Here is a 21,022-nt window from a genome sequence, read left to right as displayed (position 1 = left end):
CCCCAGCGCCATCAGCCCCTTCAAATCACAAGTGCCCCCTTCATCACAGGCCCCCCCCCCCCAGCTCACTTTATACTTAACTTTCCTGGCACTGCAGTGCGCTGACATGGAGTCCGCAGAAGACAGACCGGGTGTTCTTCCCAGCATGCACTGGGCGGGACCTGACTTCACACACAGCGTCAGCCAGTGCGCTGACAATGTGTGCACGTAAGGCCCTGGCACTGAAGTGGTCAAGTACAGACCTAATTTTGAACAGATGGTCAAATGCCGGGTCATTCTGGGGTGGGCACTGTGCATTATCGTTGTAATGCAAAAACTTAAGCATTAATTGGAATTGATTACGGGCCATGGTATTACTGTAAATTGGAGTGTGGTACAAGACATCCGCACTCCAATACTGATTAATCTTAATAATCTTCTTTTTTTTAATAACACCCATATGCAGCAAGAGCCCCCAAAATGTCATCATCTGGGGTTTACTGGGGTCCAACCTTGGGGTCTAGCGTATGGCGTTGTGGGATTCTGGGAAATAAATTGCTGGGTGTATAAATTTGTTTGGGTTACCATCAAATTTATAAAATCTTCAGAGAAAAAGATTTAAAAAAAAAAATATAAATTCTGTGAAGCCCGCACAATTTGAATTCCTGAGTTGCTCACAAACTCAGGAATTTGGGGCTGATAATTCTCAGGGGGGTGGAGTCCACGATCCATGTGGGCTCACTCTGGGGGGCTGCCTCAGCTGTTGTTCTGGGGCGCCTTCTAGAGGGTCCCTCATCAGCGGATGATGACGAGGGGGTAGAGGAGTAGAGGAAAGTGGCATCCTCTCATCCTCACTGGTAGACTCTGTATCAGAGGAAAGCATGGCAGATGCCTCTTAAGCTGAGAATACTCGTTGGGGTGGACGGGCCATTTTTATTTTATTGGGGTGTGATGTGTGAAATGTGTAAACCTTTATTTAGTGTGAGGTGTGTGTAAACGTACTTCGCTAGCTTGAGGGGGCATGTCTACATTTCATTCTGCATTTGTTTTGGGACGACATGAAACCGATGATCGGTGCCCTTTAATTCCTACATGTACATAGCTCAATTATACACAAGACAACAAATCAGTCTTACCTGCTGCACGCCTTCCCCACCCACATCTCTCAGCTGATGGATGCCTGGGACACTACCAATCTTGTCAACCTCATCCAAAAATACAATTCCTTAAAAAAAAAAAAAAAAAAAAAAAAAAAAAAGGGTCATAAAGGTAGAAGAATAAACCAATGTACAAAAACTATATATTTTCTCAAAAATGATTGTTTCAGGAGCCATAAAACACAGAAATCCACATTGAGGCATGAGCTACTTGGAAGTAGATGCTGACTAAAATACCTGTGCATCTTTAACTTACTTAAAGGTGTTGTCCAAAGCATGAAATAATATGAGGGTGTTTAATATGCACCAGTTTAAGTAGGCTCTGTCTAAGCATGTGACTGCTGTGGCCAATTACTGGTCTCAGTGGTGATACTGTTAAAGGGGTTATCACGGAAATGATAATTATCACATTGGCATGGGTTCGAATCCCAGCACCGTTCCAGGGAGCGGTCGTGCTCACTAGAGTGCTGTTGAGTGCGGCAGGCTCCCCCACCAGTGACATAACTGTACATAGTATAGCACCATTTACTTCAATGGGGCTGAGCTGCAACTAGGCCATGTGACCAACGTACCTAGGAAGAGGCCACGACGCTCAAGGAGCACTGGCCTCTCCTAACAGCTGATTGGCAGGGCTCCCAGGAGTCAGACCCCCGCCGATCTGATAATGACGACCTATCCTGAGGAGAGTTCATCAATATTATTACCAGGATAACCCCTTTAAGACTTGTAATTGGCCACAGTGGTCAGGTGCTTGGACAGCAAGTGACTGCTGCCCAGAAATGCATGAAAAATGGTAGACACCTGGACCCAAGGAGTCATAAAATGAGCATTTTATATTTCTTTAACATGCTCTCAGCATTTTCCTCTTAAAAATGTAAGCCATGTACAAGCCCTTTAACAACTGCACAAATATGGGACGTAGATACACACACACACCTTGCTGAGCTTTCTCCACATTGTAATTGGCATCCTGAAGCAGTTTAGCAACTACAGACTCAATGTCCTCTCCCACATATCCAGCTTGAGTCAGGGTGGTGCAGTCACAGATGGCGAAGGGGACATCCAGGCATTTTGCCAATGTCTGTGCAAGAAGGGTTTTACCTGTGGGGGAGACCAAGCATGTCAATGCAGAACGGACTGCACGGAATACCCTGCATACAACATAAGTAAACCTATTAAACCGTCACATGGAACCGACACCACAATGTAAATTATTGTTATAATTCTATAAGGAGATCAGATTACTAGATTAGATGTACTGGCTAGATGTTCTGTTAGCCATTGGCGTCATTAATCCTGCTTAGATATGCAGGCACTCGCAGAACGTGACCAGATAATAGTGGAGGGATACAGTTGTGTAATCATTATATGGCGAACCTATTTGGATTTACTATATATTACTTTAGAGAGTGTAGTTGGGGCGGAGGAGTCACTTCCACTTCAGAAAATTACAGGACATGTATAGGGAAGCCACAATGTTTGAATCTAAAGATATACATAGGAGACAGTACGTAGTAATAATCCCAGCACCATGTGCTCCATACACCTGATGTTCTTGTCTACTATTAATACCTTTCTGCTGAACCATGCAGACTGGCACCTGTTGCAAAACGCAGACAGATAAGTGGCGTACTCCGTGGTTGCCTGATTGCTGCCTATGAAATATGGTTCTCTCATAGTAGTTACTTCACACTGTCAGACAACTTGTCAATTTTGCAGGGAAGCATTTAATTATACAGGTATATAGTAAAACAAAATAGTGGTGTGAACACTGCCTTAGCTGGTCTTGCTTCTGGGGTATTGGTATACCAAATCATACGACCGAACAGTTGGAGAATCTGCGTCTTCATACTGACTGCCCTCTTACATGGGCTGAGCCCTGCGGTTCTTTTCTAGTAATTGGCACGTGTAAAGGTGGCTCCAATCACCCGCATCTTTCATGCGGCACAGCCACTTGGCACGTAGGTCCAGGGATTTATTTTGAGTCAGAAGGAATTTTTCTAGCTTAATATGGGGCTATAGGCATCAGTCTAAGGGCTCATGCACATGAACGTGTGCCGGCCGTTCCGTGCATTGGGGACCGCAATTTGCGATCCCCAATACACTGGGAACATCCATGCGTTTTCCGCAGATGGATGCAGACCCATTCAACTTGAATGGGTCAGTGATCCGTCCGCACCTCAAAAAAACAAAACAAAAGCAGAGTTCACATCACCATTTAGATTTAGATTCTGTCTGATCAGAAGAACAGGAAAGAAATAAGAAAAAAAACAAAAAAAAACAAAAACATTTTGATCAGTTCCATCACAGATCAGTTATCTTTGAACTGAGGAAAAAAAAAAAAGTCTCCCATAAAAGAAAACTGATCTGACGGAAGAGACACAAAATGATGCAAAAAAAAAAAAAAAAAGACAGATCCGTTTGTTTAGGTGCAAACTGATGTTAACTGAGCATAACTGATGCTCAAAATAAAGGATCTGGTTTTGTTTTCTGACAGATCACATTTATTTACATATGCCTGAGTAGGCAAAAAAACCTGACTAGTGGTAGTAACGGAGACGAAGGGAGGGGAGGGGAGGAGGGAAGGCGATGAACCATACACAGTCCCTAACCCCAAAGTCCAATTGTTAACCCTACCACGTCAGTGAATATTGGCACTATCTTGATCTGGTAACCTTGCTAGTAAGCCTACTGCAAGTGTTATGGTATAGAGACCACCAGGCGTCTGGATGCCCTAGCTGTCTACAGACTGATAGCGCCGACGTGGACTAAACACCTATATCTCCTATAATTATCAACTAGTGACGGTATTGAGCCTATAGTCCATCCGGACTACTATGCGATTCTAATAACAGTGGTGGAGTGAACGCTACCAGCTAGTTCACTCCACCACAGTAGGCTTACTAGCAAGGTTACCAGATCAAGATAGTGCCAATATTCACTGACGTGGTAGGGTTAACAATTGGACTTTGGGGTTAGGGACTGTGTATGGTTCATCGCCTTCCCTCCTCCCCTCCCTTCGTCTCCGTTACTACCACTAGTCAGTACTAGTAAACAGTGGTGTGGTGACCGTGTTTTTAACTCCTTAGTAACTGTATGTTTCAATGGTCTATATAACCAATAAAATTTGCGTTCCACGCATATCGTCTAGCTTTTTAATGTATACCGAATAAAAGTGATTTATTAGTTTGACTTGGGCCAAGATAGGTTTTTTGCCTACTCAGGCATATGTAAATAAATGTGAATCGTTAACCTTGCCCGAGTCTGGTCCTTTAGTTATAGCTGACAGATCACAAGAACGGAAAGCTAAATGGTAATGTGTATATATATATTTTTTCCGTTCGTGTGGATCAACACAGCTGGATTATAGGCTGGACTTGATGGACCTGTGTCAACCATGTAATCATGTCATTTAACCCCTTCAGTACGGGGCCACTATGCACCTTAAATCCCAGGCCGATTTTTGCAAATCTGACCTGTGTCACTTTATGTGGTAATAACTTTGGAACACTTTTACTTATCCAAGCCATTCTGAGACTGTTTACTCATGACACATTGTTTCCAAAACCCACTTTTTAAGGACCAGTTCAGGTCTGAAGTCACTTTGTGAGGCTTACATAATAGAATCCACCCATAAATAGCTCAATTTTACAAACTACACCCCGAAAGGTATTCAAAACTGATTTTACAAACTTTGTTAACCCTTTAGGTGTTCCTCAAGAATTAAAGAAAATAAAGGAAATTTCAGAATTTCACTTTTTGGCAGATTTTCCATTTTAATCCATTTTTTCCAGTAACAAAGCAAGGGTTAACAGCCAAACAAAACTCAATATTTATTACCCCGATTCTGTAGTTTACAGAAACACCCCATATGTTGTCATAAACTGCTGTACGGGCACACGGCAGGGCGCAGAAGGAAAGGAACGCCATATGGTTTTTGGAGGGCAGATTTCACTGGGATAATTTTAAAGTTGCTGATGACCCCCTGATGCACCCCCTAGAGTAGAAACTTAAAATAAATTACCCCATTTTGGAAACTACAGGATAAGGCCTCATGCACACGACCGTTGTTTGGGTCCGCATCCGAGCAGCCATTTTGGCGGCTCGGATGCGGACCCATTCACTTCAATGGGGCCGCAAAAGATGCGGACAGCACTCAGTGTGCTGTCCGCATCAGTGGCTCCGTTCCGCAACACGGGCGGCTTCCGTTTTTTTGCAGATCCGCGGTTTGCGGACCGCAAAAAACGTCACAGCCGTGTGCATGAGGCCTAAGGTGGCAGTTTTGTTGGTACTATTTTAGGGTACATATGATTTTTGGTTGCTCTATATTACACTTTTTGTGAGGCAAGGTAACAAAAAAAACTGCTGTTTTGGCAGTTTTTATTTTTTACAATGTTCATCTGACAGGTTAGATCATGTGGTATTTTTATAGAGCAGGTTGTTATGGACGTGACAATACCAAATATGACTACTTTTTGTGGTTGTCTGTTTCAGTTTTACATAATAAAGCATTTTTGAAAAAAAATTGTTTTTTAGTATCTCCATATTCTGAAAGCCATATTTTTTTATATTTTTTGGGGCGACTGTCTTATGTAGGGGCTCATTTTTTTCGGTATGAGAGAACGGTTTGATTGGTACTATTTTACAGTACATATGACTTTGATCACTTGGTATTAGACTTTTTATGATGTAAGGTGACAAAAATTGCTTTTGACAGTTTTAATTTTAATTTTCTATTTTTTTATGGTGTTCATCTGAGGGGTTAGGTCATGTGATATTTTTATAGAGCAGGTGGTTACGGACGCGGCGATGCCTAATATGTCTACTTTTATTAACACAATAAAAACATTTTTGAAACAAAAAAAAATAATAAAATCAATCATGTTTTAGTGTCTCCATAGTCTGAGTAATTTTTTTTTTTTTTTTTTTTGGGCGACTGTCTTAGGTAGGGGCTCATTTTTTGCAGGATGAGGTGACTGTTAGATTGGTACTATTTTTGGGGGTATATGCCTTTTTGATAGCTTGGTGTTGCACTTTTAGTGATGTAAGGTGACAAAAGTTTTTCTTTTAGCACAGTTTTTATTTTATTTTTTTGACGGTGTTCATCTGAGGGGTTAGGTCATGTGATATTTTTATAGAGATGGTCGATACGGATGCGGTGATACCTGATATGTCTACTTCTCTTTTTTTCCCCTTTTTAAAAAAAAATAAATAAAAAATATTTAACTTCATTTTGGGGAAAGGATTTATTTTATTTTTTACTTGAAACTTAAAAATAAGGTTTTACAAAAAAAAAATTTTTTTTCACTTTATCTTTTGTCCCACTCTGGGACTTCAACTTTTGGGCTTCTGATCCCCTTTACAATGCATTACAATACTTCTGTATTGTAATGCATTGGCTGTAAGTGTATTACACTATTGTATTGCATCGGGCTGCCTTCCCTGCCATTGGGTCCCCATCACAGCAGCGCGGGGACCCGATGGACACGCGGACCCGTCAGGATACCGCGGTCAGCGCTGACCGCGGCCGTACGAGGAATTAATGCGCTGGCATTGGTGTTTTCATTGATGCCGGCGCATACAGCAGGGGTCTGGCTATCAGTGACTACCGGACCCCTGCAGCTGATAGAGCAGGCACAGCTCCTGCACCCGCCCGATCAGAGTGCCGTAGCTATACGGCACTGGGATTTGTGTCCTGGTATCCTATGGGTTAAATGCAGAAAACGAACAGTCAGCGATCAAGAATGAACTTCCTCATTTCCATTCACTGTCCACGGTATCACCCATGTAAAAGTTTCCCTCAAGAGCAGCATGGTCTTAGGCAGGAATTAGAAGACAGAGGTGCCTTGGATGAGCACACTTTACTTGCATCATAATTTGGGTGAGCAGTGGTATTTAGCTTACTATGGGGCTGCCGCAGAGTGCTGTAACTTGGCCATTTCTGTCACTCCCAAAGACTTTGAATATAGCGACGCCCCAGGCAATGAGACACTTTAAGTTATGAAGAGGACCTAGATGTTGAAACAACCCTTTTGAGTTTATATAGGGTCTTATTTGCTAAAATGAGTCAGTGTCACATATCCATGGAAGGAAAAGGAGGATCACATGCTACGAAACATATCAGGAAGTCTCTTACCAGACCCAGTTGGGCCAAGCAGCAGAATATTACTTTTCTCTAGCTTGATGTCTTCATTGTTCAAGTCCAGCACATCACCTCCTCGCCTCTCCTGTGGCATTTGTTGGTTCACTTGCTGTTGCATAGATGCTCCCAAGGCATTGCCATGTGGACTGATCCCAGCAATCTGCAGTAGTTCTGGAGAAAGAACATACAATCTAGCTAAACGGGATCTCATTCGCCACGTAAAATATTAACCACGTGTTATCCATCACCAACACGGACTAACATTTGACCAAAAGGTATCATGTATGTGAGCCATAAGTCTTCATACAGAATGGACTATGATGTGACGCATAACGTCAAAAGAAGACAGTGATCAGGACTGAAAGAGCTGGCAGACATATTGTTAGTATCGAAAGTCATGCGTGGAGAGCTTTGCATATGTTCAGACCGCAATCAATAAAAGAAATCAGAGCTCATAATCTAAGTGATGAGAAGATTATCATAAGTCATGTTTTCAGTAGTGTGAATTTATACCATCATCGGTGGCAGACTGTGCACATTACAGGGAAAGGACTAGAATGAGGAGGAGAAGGTAAAACTCTGTCTGCAAACACTGCACTGGAACATACAATCTCCGGAGGGAAGGGGGAACCGCAAATCTAGTGACAGCAATGCTAAGAGAGGAAACTTACTTGTAAATCTGTACTCATCTTCCCGTCTTCTTATCTCTAACTCTACAGAGAGGGGATTGAAACAGTGACAGCAAGAAATCATAAGCAACCTGCTTGGAAGAGAAATAAAAACCCAGTACTTGTAGGTGTAGTTCAGCTGGGCCAGATTAGAAGTGAGACTTACATGGCAGAGCTTCTGCTACTCAAGGAGAACTTCCCAGCAAATGAGTGGGAAGTCACCATTCCATTCACCCATCTATAGGCTTACAATAACTACTGCTGAATGAGGAAATCTAACCCATGTGAATAAACACTGTGGATCCCAAATTACAATAAGCCCAGAGACCCGGGTGCAGGTTACTCAATGTATCTCATATCTACAGTCACAACCAATAGGGCCATTGTTATATAGACTATACATAGGATGTCCCCCGTGTCCCAAACTCCTGAAAGGCTTTGCAGAGATACATGAGAGGAATATACCCCTGCTGTTCTGCCACTGAGGAGTCTGGGACAGCTGGGGCTGTCAGCTCTGTCACCCATACCCGTAGCTGTATTAATTCTTAGAATAGCAGAAGAGAAATTTCTACAACGTGAGAGATGAGGAAATATCAATATGTGCGAGTCACTTTGGTTTCCAATTACGTACATAGAATGTGAAATGACTTAAAGTGAACATTTAATAATTTACTTTTCATGACGTCTGCACACAGCAAAGCCCGGCTGAGCCAGCATGACGGAAAGGTCATAGAGAGCAGGAGCGCAGGTTAATCAGTGTCCAGTGCAAAACTACATATGCAAGTTGACTGTACAAGCAGAAGCATCGTGTACGCCTTGCAATTCAGCAACGGATGACAAAGGCAAAGCTGGGGAAGGTATTAAATGGTAAAAAAATAAAAAAAAATTAAACACAACTACCTGTCCTATGTGCTTTACCCAGCTAGTAGCCCGATTACTGCATGACAAGACATGAACGGTCACAAGACTTATTTGTGGGACTATTTCTGCTGGTTAGTAGGGAAAGAGCGCAAACCGTTCTGGCTGGAAACAGAGGCAGGCAGATGACAACCTGAGCTATCGGCCAGTCGCTGATCTTTTCACTACACTGACACTCAGTTCACACCTGAGCATTTTACAGCGCGTTCCTACGCGCTGTAAAACGCACAACAAGGAGAAACCAATGCTTCCCTATGGGAATGGTTCTCACCTGGGCGTTTTACAGCGCGTACGATCGCGCTGTAAAACGCCCGACGCTCAAACAAGTACTTGAGCGTTTTTTTGGGCGTTTGTCGCGCGTTCCCGTACATAGACTTTCGGGAACACGCGACACTGTGTGTTCGCTTGTCTCTGTATGCGCGCTTGTAAACGCCCGTACAATCGCGCATACAGAGCGCTCAGGTGTGAACCCGCGGTGAAGCTGCATACCAGAAGTGCAAATGATCAGGTTTAAAAATTTAAAATGATAGCTACAGAACAAGACTTCCTGTACAGCAGACACATATAGTTAGGGTACTTTCACACTAGCGTTATTCTTTTCCGGCATAGAGTTCCGTCCTAGGGGCTCAATACCGGAAAAGAATTGATCAGCTTCATCCTAATGCATTCTGAATGGAGAGCAATCCGTTCAGGATGCATCAGTTCAGTCCCTCTTACGTTTTTTGGCCGGAGAAAATACCACAGCATGCTACAGTTTTCTCTTCGGCCAAAAATCCGGAACACTTGCCGGAATGCCGAAACCGGCATTATTTTCCATTGAAATGTATTAATGCCGGATCCGGCACCAAGTGTTCCGGAATAATGGATCCGGTTTTGCAGTCTGAGCATGCGCAGACCTTTAAAAATGTGAAAAAAATAAACACTGGATCAGTTTTTCTGGATGACAACCGGAAAGACGGATCCGCATCCAGATCAGTCTGACAAATGCATCCGTTTGCGTCCGGATTGACGGAACTGCCTGCCGGCGTGGAGTCCTCTGCAGAAAGTGTGAAAGTACCCTTAGGCCTCACGCACACGACCGTTGTTGTGTTCCGTGTCCGTTGTTCGTGATTTTCTGCAGACCCATTGACTTTCAATGGGTCCGTTGAAAACTCGGCTAAAGCACCGTTTGTCATCCGCGTCCGTGGTTCCAGTCAGTCAAAAAAATATAACCTGTCCTATTATTTTCGCAGAAAACGGTTCGTGGACCCATTCAAGTCAATGGGACTGCTAAAAAACACAGAGGCACACAAGATTGTCATCTGCGTCAGCGTCCGTTTTTTTCCTATCATTTGCATGGCAAACCTGTCTTAGATTTTTTTTTTTTTACTTTCCTTTATGTCTGGTGATCCTCCAAAAATAAAGGAAGACACACAGAAACAAAAACGGATCACGGAACAACGGAACCCCGTTTTGTGGAACAGAAACAACAACGGTCGTGTGCATGAGGCCTTAGGTAGATACATGGCATCAGCTATAAAACTCTAAAGCCGATATCTTACCGTTTGGTTTTTCCAGTGGGAAAGAATATTAAATGTTCACTTTGGGCAAATTCACATGACCGTATGAACGAGTCTGCATCTGTTCCTCAATTTTGTAGAACGGGTACGGACCCATTCATTTTAACGTGGCCACAAAAGATGCCAACAGCACACTGCGTGCTGTCCACATCCGTAGTTCCGCAAAAAATATATAGAGCATGTCCAATTGTAATAAGAATTTTCTAGGTTAGTGACGGCCATGTGCGGTTCGCAAACTGTGGCAGTTATCTGTTTTGTGATCTGCAAAACGCTACGGTCGTGTGAATGTGCCCTAAGGCTGCACGATAAGGCATCATGCCACTTTCACACTAGTGTATTTTTGCCAGCACTTTGGCTGAGTAATTTAAAGTCAAAACCAGGACTGGAATCTACACAGGGAAAATAGAAAAACCTACAGTGGAGTTTGTCAGGGAGGGTAGGCGAGATGAAAGCAGGCAACTGAGATGCCACCATGGGTTTTTGGGTTTGTTAAGCAATGGGTAGCATTGCTGCATGCATATTGTGAAAGGAACTAGCTCACCTCGAGGGGTTAGAGAGGTCTGCTTCTCCACTTCAGCGTGCTGTCTTATGTTAACTGGGATGTTATTGTAAATCCGCTTGTAATGATTGTACACAGCAACAGCAAGCACTTTCTTTGCAAATGATTGGCCCACCACATATTTGTCGAGGTAGTTATAGATCTGTAAAGAATTTACCAAATTTACCATTAAAAAAAAAACCTTCCAACCAGTACCTCCCTATACACATCTGTGAGCTAAACAGATAAATGCATGCTTTAGAAGGTTGGAAACCAGTTTCAACAGTCATAACCATCCTATTGTGGGTTGTCATACGTGATTTTTCCTAACCAATGGCTGATTAAATAATCATAATTATAGCATTAACCACAAACCACCAGGCATGTTGTGAAGCGCAATACAGATCTACCACTGATCATATTTAAAAGGGTTTTTCATTTTAATGATTGGATAATGAATATTTATGCAAACAAAACATCGGGGTAGATTTACTAACACTACTTATAAGGGTTGTCCATGATTAGAGAAACATGGCTGTTCTTGTGTTTTGTAGTGCAGCTTGGCTCCACTGAAGTGTAATACCACAGACACGTGAACAGGTGCGGTTTAAATGTGTTTTTACTCCTGGACAAACATTTAAAGGGGTAAATGGCATTTATCATGTAGACAAAACAAGGCACTTGCTAATGTATTGCGGTTTTCCATATTGCCTCCTTTGCTGGCTTCATTTTTCCATCATATTATACACTGCTCATGCCCAGGGGTTACGACCACTTCTGCAGCGCAGATACGAGGTGGCCGAGAATAGAGCTGCTGTGCATATGTGCCTTTACACGCTCCCACAGTCCCAGCCACGAGAGGCTGGTGCCATTTCCTATATTGTGCAAGCCACGGCCACCACAGGGTGGTCATAACCCCTATATGAGCAGTGTATAAATGTAATGGAAAAATTAATCAAGCATACCTTAAACAAAAAACACAAAAAATAAAATAAAAAATAAAATAAAATAAACACCCACCACACACACAACGGTGCTGGTGGCAGATCGCGCTGTGTAATAGCGATCTGCAGTGTGCATAACGCTGCCCTGCATGGGGACGAGCGATGGCATACTGATCACTTCTCCATGCAATAGCAGCGGTGTCCTCCACTAGCTATCTGACGGAAACTTCCCTCCTGACAATCGTCTGCAGGATTTGGGTGTCTACTACACCCTTAAGGGTGCCTGCACTTGGTCCGTATTATGTGGGTTGTTTGTGTTGAAAAACCCACGGCGTAATACAGTACCAGCAAAGTGTAGGAGATCAGACAAATCTCATGTACACTTTGCTTTTTACTTAGGTGCGAAAATTGCCCTGCCGTGCAGATTTTGATATTTGCAGCATGTCAATTTTTGTTGCATTTTATTTTTCTTGTATGGGTTTCATGCTTTTCAATGGAAGGGTGAGATCTGCAAAAATCTGTATCAAATATGCACCAAAAACCGAAAAAAAAAAAAAAAAAAAGCCCCAAAAATGCTATAGTGTCGATTTATTTGCATTTTTTGTATAGTTTTGGTGTGGATTTATTTGCACATAATTCCACACTTTGTGCAGCCACCCTAATTTTTAACCACCTATTAGGTAGCTTATTTTGTGCACTTGAATTCTAACACATATTACGGCTTATACAGACAGCAGTATTTCTGGGTCCGCAATTTTGCGGAACGGGTGCAGAGACATTCATTTCAAATGGGGCAAAAAATTTTTTATAAAAAAAAAATAAAGAGCATGACCTATTGTTGTCTGCAATCACGGACAAGAATAGGCATTTCTATATAGGCCTGGCCCAGTGTGTTTCGTAAAATGTGGAATGCACACAGCCGGTAGGCTTGCTTTACGGATCTGCAATTTCTGGACTGCAAAAAACAGATATGGTCGAGTGAATGAGCCCTAAGGCAAACCCCTTTCCTTCACCTTGTTGACCGAGGTGTGTGTGTGTGGGGGGGGGGGGGGGGGGGGGGGGGCTTGAGGGGGAAGGGGGGAAAGTGTGCACAACACTTAAAAGGGCTATTCCTATGCAGACATTTATGGCATGTCCACCAGCTACGGGTCCTAGAGGTGGAAACTAAACCTCTAAACTAAATTATATGGGAGTTCTGAAATTTCATGTTTTTTTTCTTTCTTTCCACTGCCCAATAAACAGCATATCTAGCCACTAAAGTAAATTACTTCAGCCACAAAGTGAACAGCACACGTCAAGGCAACCTTACAGCAGTAATAAGTCTCACAGTGCGGCTGATCTCTACTCCTGTACCCAGGTTAGGGCTCGTGAACACGACCACAGTTTTTGGTCTGCATCTGATCCATATTTTTTGCAGGTCAATACTCAATATCTGCCGGAGTTGAGCCACCTCCACTTTTAAATGCAAGACAGCTTCCATTTTCTATGCCAAAAAAAGGTGTAGAAGTTGGTAAATGATGCAGGCTACATCCCGTCCCCTCTCTGCCCCTTTTTTAGACCTGGCATGAGCGGGGAGAAGTCACAGATTGCGGCGCAAAGGTCCTTTACGCCACAATCTGTGCCAGAAATACGCCTAATTTAGGCGTATTTCTGTTTAATAAATGACCCCATTAGTAGTTCTAGGTTTTCTACCCAAGAGCTTATATACATGAATGTGTGTACCAAGCGGTAATACAGCCAGAGGCCGCAATAACACCTGTACATGCTCAGGCCATTTTACTCCCTGAAAAAAAGACTAATGTATATTTTTACGCGTGGTCAGGAGTGCTGTATAAGAAGCTGCCAGGTCTGGCGCACAGGAAGCCCCACCCCTCTGCTGGGAAGCTCCGCCTCTCAGGAACATCTCCAGAGTCTGGACTAAACACTAAATTGTGGCGATGTCACAGTCATGTGATCAGCCATGTGTGTGGGAGGAGTTAGGGGAACACAGGACTGTGCTAGTGGAGAATGTGGGGGTACTTTATGTAGGGAACATGTGTATAAAGCAGTTCTATCTGTGAAATGGACATGTAGCAGAGCTGTGTGTGTAATGTGTATATAGTAGTGCCATCTGTGTATGTAATGGGCATGAAGTAGTGCCATCTGTGTAATAGGCATGTAAGAGTTACATATCAAGCTTTGTTATTGGTAATGATGCTGCTGATTTATCAGTTTGGGTGGCTGTCGGGGCATTTGCTGCTCCACTCTGAGACTAGGGCCGTCTTGATAAAATTTTGATTCGATTTCGATACCATAAAAAAAATAAAAAAAAAGAAGATTACAATACTCAATAGCACACGAAAAAAAGAAAAAAAAAACAAAAACAAAAAAAAAACACCAAGCCGTGTGCATTGCGCATTTTATGGAATGTCCGGCCCATAATTGAACAGTCCTATACTATTTTTTGGAGTGACAAGGTGACTAAGAAATGGTGAATTGCATGTTTATTTTTTTCTGTTACGCCATTCACCACACAGGAGATTTTTTTATATTTCAATAATTCAGACATTATATCGGACATGGCAATACATAATATGTTTATATACAAAATTGGGAAATGGGGTGATTTAAACTTTGAAAAAAAACACCAAACTTTTTTTTTTTTTTTTACTTTTTATTTAATAACTATTAGTCCCCTTAGGGGGCTAGAACCCTTGTCCTATTCACCCTAATAGAGCTCTGCAGCACCAATGAAAATAATTAAAAGGGATTTTCCCATCTTGCCAATTCGTCCTCACCAGCAGCCAGCTCTGCTGTTCACTTCCTCGATTCATGCTTCTAAGGCCTCATGCACACGGCACTGTTCCGTGGCCGAGAGCGGTCCGTGGTAACACAGCCTAGATTCCTGTTGAGAGCAGGAGCGCACGGCATCATTGGTTGCTATGAGACAGTGCGCTTCATGCTGCCGCTGCACTACAGTAATACACTCGTATAGTGTATTACTGTAGCGCACGGCATCATAGCAACCAATGACGCCGTGCGCTCCTGATCTCAACAGGATTCCAGGCTGTGTTACCACGGACCGCTCTTGGCCGCGGAACACGACCATGCGCATGAGGCCTAAGGCTGAGCGGGCTTAGGCTGTTTGAGTGAAGCCCTGCCACGCCTCTATCTACAATCACACTCCTTGCATGCTCGTTCATGTTTTTCCTATGGCCACCGCTTCTCTCCTGAATCCCTGGGCCACGCTTGCGCAGAAGACACTTTATTTTCCCCCAGCCGGCCTCTCATTGCAGTCCTGAACACGTACGCTGCTGCACAAGGCTTATTTATTCAGTGCCCTGTAACCCTTTAACACAAATGTGGGCGGTGGGTGCCGGCTGAATCACACAGCTGGCACCTGGCCTCAATGACAGGGATCCCGCCAAACCGTGTCAATTAACCCCTCAGGTGCTGGGTGCCGACGTCTACATCTGTATTAAGGGGTTAATTATATTCATTGGTGGCGTAGTGGCCACAGGCCCTCCCCTCCTCATCAGTGCCATTTTCATCGGTGGCCAGCGGCAGCTGCGTCAGAATGGGGGAGGGAGGGACTGCCTCCTTCTCCACTGTGCCGGCTCAGAACACGGTCACACTGCGGGCGGCGCTTGTCATGTTCTCTAAACAGATACAGTAGCACAGACTGGTATCGGGAAATAGCAAATCCCGGTATTGGATTGATCCAGTTGTAAAAGTATCAATTGGGTATTGAATGTTCCATACCCGGTGCAACCCTATCCGAGACGACTGTGGAGGACGCCTATACAGTGGTGCCGCCATCTTCACCAATACCGCTAGTGGAGTGGTGGCCTGGTGTGGTAAGCAGCCTTTTGTAGGAGGTGCTGTGGGCAGTGAGCACTGTGTATGACAATGTCATTTGGGCACTGTATCTCGCTGTGTTATGGCGCACTGGTCTTCCGTTTAGTGTATGATGTTGGATAAATGTAATGGGAGACTAGCAATGGTTTCCCTGCATGAATAGCATGTATTAAATCTATATGAATTACTGCTAAATACTCCTCCTCGGCTAAAAAAAAAAAACCATCTCAAAATTGTTAGTCTTTTTACTCTTCTAAAAAAATAAAAAAATAAATTTAGTACGACCTCCTAATACAGCAATTCAGCTTCTATAGGTCTCTATTCTACCTGTAGATCTACTCATTTGAAATTGGACACGAGACCCAACAGCAACCAAAGTTCTTGAAAAACAGTGAGGAACTGAAACTTCATTTTAGAAGGTTGCACACATTTTCATTAAACCAGGATTTTTTTCTACATCAAACTGGAAACCCCCTTTATATAGTCATCTTACTTCTGTTACACAAGTAGTCGTCCAACAAAAATAATATATCTTAAAAAAAATATTAAAATCTGCAGCACTCATGAAGTAAAAAGGTAAAAAAGAAAAATGTATTCACCCATGTGGGCGCAACGTTTTGGTCCAAACACTAGAGCCGTTCTCAAGGCTTGAGAAAGGCTCTAGTGTTTGAGCCAAAACGTTGCGCCCACATGGGTGAATACATTTTTCTTTTTTACCTTTTTACTTCATGAGTGCTGCAGATTTTAATATTTTTTTGAATATATATTATTATTATATAGTCCTAGTCCTTTAGGCTTGCACCCTATTATTTTTTCCGGTGATGCCATCTTTTCCATATACACACACACACAGAGTGTATTCGTGTATGTATGTCCGCTAAAGGAATCCGCACCATCACATTTACAATCACAAGATTTGGCACACAGGTACATCAGGTGACCGGGAAGATTTTAGACCAGGTCTCCACTCTCTAGGATGTACCGTTCCTGAGATATTCCCCCCCCCAAAAATGCATTAGCCAATAGAAGCCTGGTAACATGACCCTTATCAGCCAATAAAAGCTCGCAGGCCCTTAGTCTCCACATACACAGTTTTACACCAGGTTTCTATAACAACCCAGCCATTTTTCTTCACTGCTGTAGGTCAGCTTTAAAAGGGGCAGGGTGCTATGGATGACACTGTTAAGGGAGCGGAGTGCTGCGGAGGTCAAAGTTAAGGGGGCAGGTAGGGTGGCCATTCAGGCCACCCTCAAAAGACGGACTTAAAAAACCGCCCCTAGGTCCCACTAAGTCATGCCCTGGTTAGGCCACGCCCCTACCACTCCGCAGCCGACTGGGATTGAAAAAAAATGAAGGTAAAAAAAAAATCAACTTCTGTCAGCTGCAGGGGTGGGAGAGAGGGTGACTTACCCCCTGCAGCTCACGCCTCAGACAGCACAGTGCTGCTGTCTGAGAGTGAGCTGTTCAAAAGGACATCACCATGTCCGTCTAGGCCCAGTGCCGGACTGAGGACAGGGAGTCTTAAAGACTGACTGTCCGGCCAGAAACCGGACCTCTGCCCACCATAGGGGCAGGCTGCTGTGGAGGTCACAGTTAAGGGGACGGTCTGCTATGGAGGTCAGTGTTAAGGGGCAGATTGATGTAGAGGCCACTGTTAAGGGGACGGGGTGTTGTGGAAATCGCTGTTAAAAGGGGTTGTCCGGGATTAAAATGATATTTTTAAAAAGAAATTACTCACTATTACTAACCGAGTCAAGGTTCCCTAGATGTATTTAGGTAGTTTTTACACTGCTGCACGGCTCATATGGTCCCCAACAGATTGTTGACCTAGTTGTTTATCTGTATCATGACTTCCTGCCGCACTGCACTGTGGGTCCCAGCGCAGCGCGGCATCTCCCGGTTTCTACAGTCTAACATCTTGTCCCTGCACGCGCCCCCTCATACATATTCAGCCTCCTGCACAACGTCCAATCCTCCATCTATCCGCCCCCCTCATAGAAAGCTGCATGACAGGTGACGTGGCGTGGTTAGCACTATGTCAGCCAGCCTAGTTACCGCCCCTCCTACTCTGTATAATTACTTAGGCTGCCGGTGACATCACCGGGCTCCGTGAGCAGCCTAAAGAGGCTGCGATCGCCTGCAAGAGACCCCGTACGTCAACGAATCTAAGAAAACAATCACTTTCAGCTAATAATTTCATATATGAAAACTGGGCTTCAGAAATGTGTCAAGGGTAGAACATACTATAGCAACAATGTCCCCAATCCCAGACAACCCCTTTAAAAGGGGTTCTCCGGGAATTAAGAAGATGTAAATACTTAAAATATTTTATAATAAATATATTCACAAATACCCTTCAATAGTTATAATGGCTTGTTTTGTCTAGGGAGCAATCATTAGGAGAAATAAAATGGCCGCCGAACTATTAGCACACACAAAACCTATCCTAATCACACAGCAGGATAAGTTACTTCACAACACTTATGTAAAGAGCTGCCTCATCCTCCTCTCTGCTCTGTTTATCAGGGGTTATGATCTTGAATACAGGTGAATCTCTGTAGGAATGGAGATCATGAGGAGGCCTCGAAGACGCAGGCTGGTGTGTGTACGCAGGCGCGATCTAACGGCACGGCGGGGCGCAGGCGCAGAAGATTGGGCATGAACGATGCCCGGAGTATTGAATTGCGCAGGATCGGGACTGGGGAGAGTTCTAGCCGCCGCCCAGCGAAGTGAATAATGATGAGCTGGGCGGGGCTTAAGAACGGCAGTTGGGAAGGCTGGCTGGGCGCATTTTCACATGAAACGCCGCCCCTTGGGCAGATTGCTGACCAGAGAAGCAGGTTATAAAACTTTATATTTCGCTCTTTATAAGGTGGACAGGGGGGATACTTATATGCTTTTAAAAGACTGTATAAGACCTGTAATGTGATATATCTAACTATATATGCTGATTTGGCCTGTCAGTGTCCCTTTAAATGCAGTCTCCATTACCACAGTCCCGCATTACCAGAGTCTGTGCTGTCTGAACTTCATGTCTCCACATGAACTAAATTCTCCAGAGATTCAGGACAATAATCCCTGACAAACAGAGCAGAGAGGAGGATGAGGCAGCTCTTTACCTCAGTGTTGTAAAGTAACTTGTCCTGCTGTGTGATAAGGACAGGTTTTGTGTAAACTAATGGGACGGCGGCCATTTTGTTTCTCCTGATGATTGCTCCCCAGACAAAACGAGCCATTATAAATAATGAAAGGTATTTGTGGAGGTCACAGTTAAGGGGGCAGGGAATGGTGGAGGTCACCGTTAAGTTGATGGTCCGCTATGGAGGTCAGTGTTAAGGGGCAGGGTGTTGTGAAGGTCACATTTTAATGGAAAGGAGCTTTGTGGAGATCACTGTTAAGGGGGCGGGTTAGTGTGGAAATCACTGTTAACGAGACGGGGTACTGTGGATGTTACTAATAAAGGGGCGGCAGCTTTGGAGGTCACTGTTAAAGGGGAGGGCGCTGTGGATGTTACTGTAAAGGGGCAGGGTTCTGTATAGGTCACTGTTATAGTGGATACGGTCAATGTCTTAACGACACACAAACAATAAAATGAAATCGATTAAATATACACCAGTGCAAAACCGGGTCCTTCTGCTGGTATTGTGCTTTTTCATAGGTGTATAACATTTATATTTAAATATCCTAATTATAGTGGATTTGATTATATAAGAGGCCATATTGTGATATAGTCACCATTTCGTATGTATATTAAAAAGGGCCGAAATGGGTTCATGTAGAGGACACAGTTCATGTAATTTCTTCTCTGTAGATGTACCAGTCTGAGAAGAGTCATTCTTGTCTACTTATAGATTTATGACAGAGATAAGGATATTCTCTAGATGCATCTGGTACTAATTATCCTTACGGTTTAATGTCCATTGATGAAGCAGAAAATCTGTGATATGTATACACGTATAGTGAACTTTAGTTTTTAGTATAAGATAATCAATAGGAAATCTGTATTGTACTATATATTGAATATTATGAAGGACGTCAATGCATCTATTATATTATATATTTCTCACTAGGAACGCATACACTCCTAAAGCATGATGAGAAGAATTTTAAGTGTAAACTATGTTAGCAAGATAGTGTTATTGTAACAAACACTCAATCAACCAACCGTTGGAGTAACCAAAGACACACATGTCTGAGAGTACAAGGTCTATTGTATTCTTATCGGTACCATAAATTTGGTAGCTTAGGAAAATGTCTCAAATGGTACACAAACGTCTGTTTTAATGGGTATATGTATCAAAGATAATCCCTTAGCTCTGATTTAGGATTCCTTATGTTAGGTGTATGGAATGTAAGACTAAATCAGACCTGGACATTTAACCCTTACTAGTATAATGCTAGTAAGCTCATGCAATAGTGCCACCTAGGTGCGAATGAGTAACATTATACCAACAGCAGAAATGCATTCTAGTCATTATCAAATGTACACGCCTAACCAACAATGATTGGAAAACTCCAAGTTAGGAAGGTGTGTCGAACTGATAAGTTTAGGATCATAAACCACACACACACACAGGAAGACAGAACAAAGAAAAAAGGAAAGAGGAGAGACACCCCAGGAGGAAAATCCCAATGATCAGGGCAGACTTGAGAGCAGACTTCCCATAGACACTGCATATCATTTGCATTCTCTGGTAACGTATAACTTTATTATGTGTAGTATTGATTGAATTAATTGGCTTGATATTTAGTAACTCTCCGCTTTAGTGCGGATGTATAATGTTAAAAGTGCTACATCAATATTATCACTATTCAGTAAAGATACATATTACTGAATAAAAGATCTAATATTGATATCGGAGAAAATCTCTGATTGGAATATTCAATTCCATAGCCAATATTTGGCCTGATAATTTATAAGTTGTGTAGCAATACTACCCGATATCAGAGATTGGTCATAGTTTGAGCAGAGCAAGGGTTCGTATCTGTCCTCATCAGTATTGAGTTAATATTTAATAATTGCGGTCGGGACGTTGTATTACATTTTTCTGTTGGAGAGGTGATATGGAACGCTGGCAGTCGTGTTAGAGCCATCTAGTGGCGAATTTAGGGCACTGCATATAACTGTCTTATTGCATATTATTGAGTTTTTTCTATTGATTAAGCTTTGATTGTATTTTAGGTTATTGTATAATAAATCATTTATATTTTTGAATAGACGCTTGTACCTCATTTTACTGATTGCACAATATAATGAAATTAATGACAATCTCTTTTTGA

At 43.0% G+C, this 21,022-nt stretch overlaps 1 protein-coding gene across 2 annotated transcripts in view; it reads right to left on the bottom strand.

The window, feature by feature from the left end:
* Positions 1-21,022, bottom strand: part of CLPX (caseinolytic mitochondrial matrix peptidase chaperone subunit X) — a 57,442-nt gene that overhangs the window by 16,648 nt on the left and 19,772 nt on the right. The window contains exons 5-9 of one of the 2 annotated variants that reach the window (XM_040414268.1): positions 10,965-11,124; positions 7,950-7,991; positions 7,273-7,449; positions 2,073-2,237; positions 1,116-1,204 (exon numbers count right to left, since the gene is read on the bottom strand). In XM_040414268.1, the coding sequence (XP_040270202.1) occupies positions 1,116-1,204; positions 2,073-2,237; positions 7,273-7,449; positions 7,950-7,991; positions 10,965-11,124 (633 nt within the window). The remainder of the gene's footprint in view (positions 1-1,115; positions 1,205-2,072; positions 2,238-7,272; positions 7,450-7,949; positions 7,992-10,964; positions 11,125-21,022) is intronic. The other variant, XM_040414269.1, reaches the window with a different exon arrangement.

Source organism: Bufo bufo, chromosome 1 (genome assembly GCF_905171765.1).
Source record: "Bufo bufo chromosome 1, aBufBuf1.1, whole genome shotgun sequence".
Classification (NCBI taxonomy): domain Eukaryota; kingdom Metazoa; phylum Chordata; class Amphibia; order Anura; family Bufonidae; genus Bufo; species Bufo bufo.
This window is presented reverse-complemented; position numbering and strand designations above follow the sequence as displayed.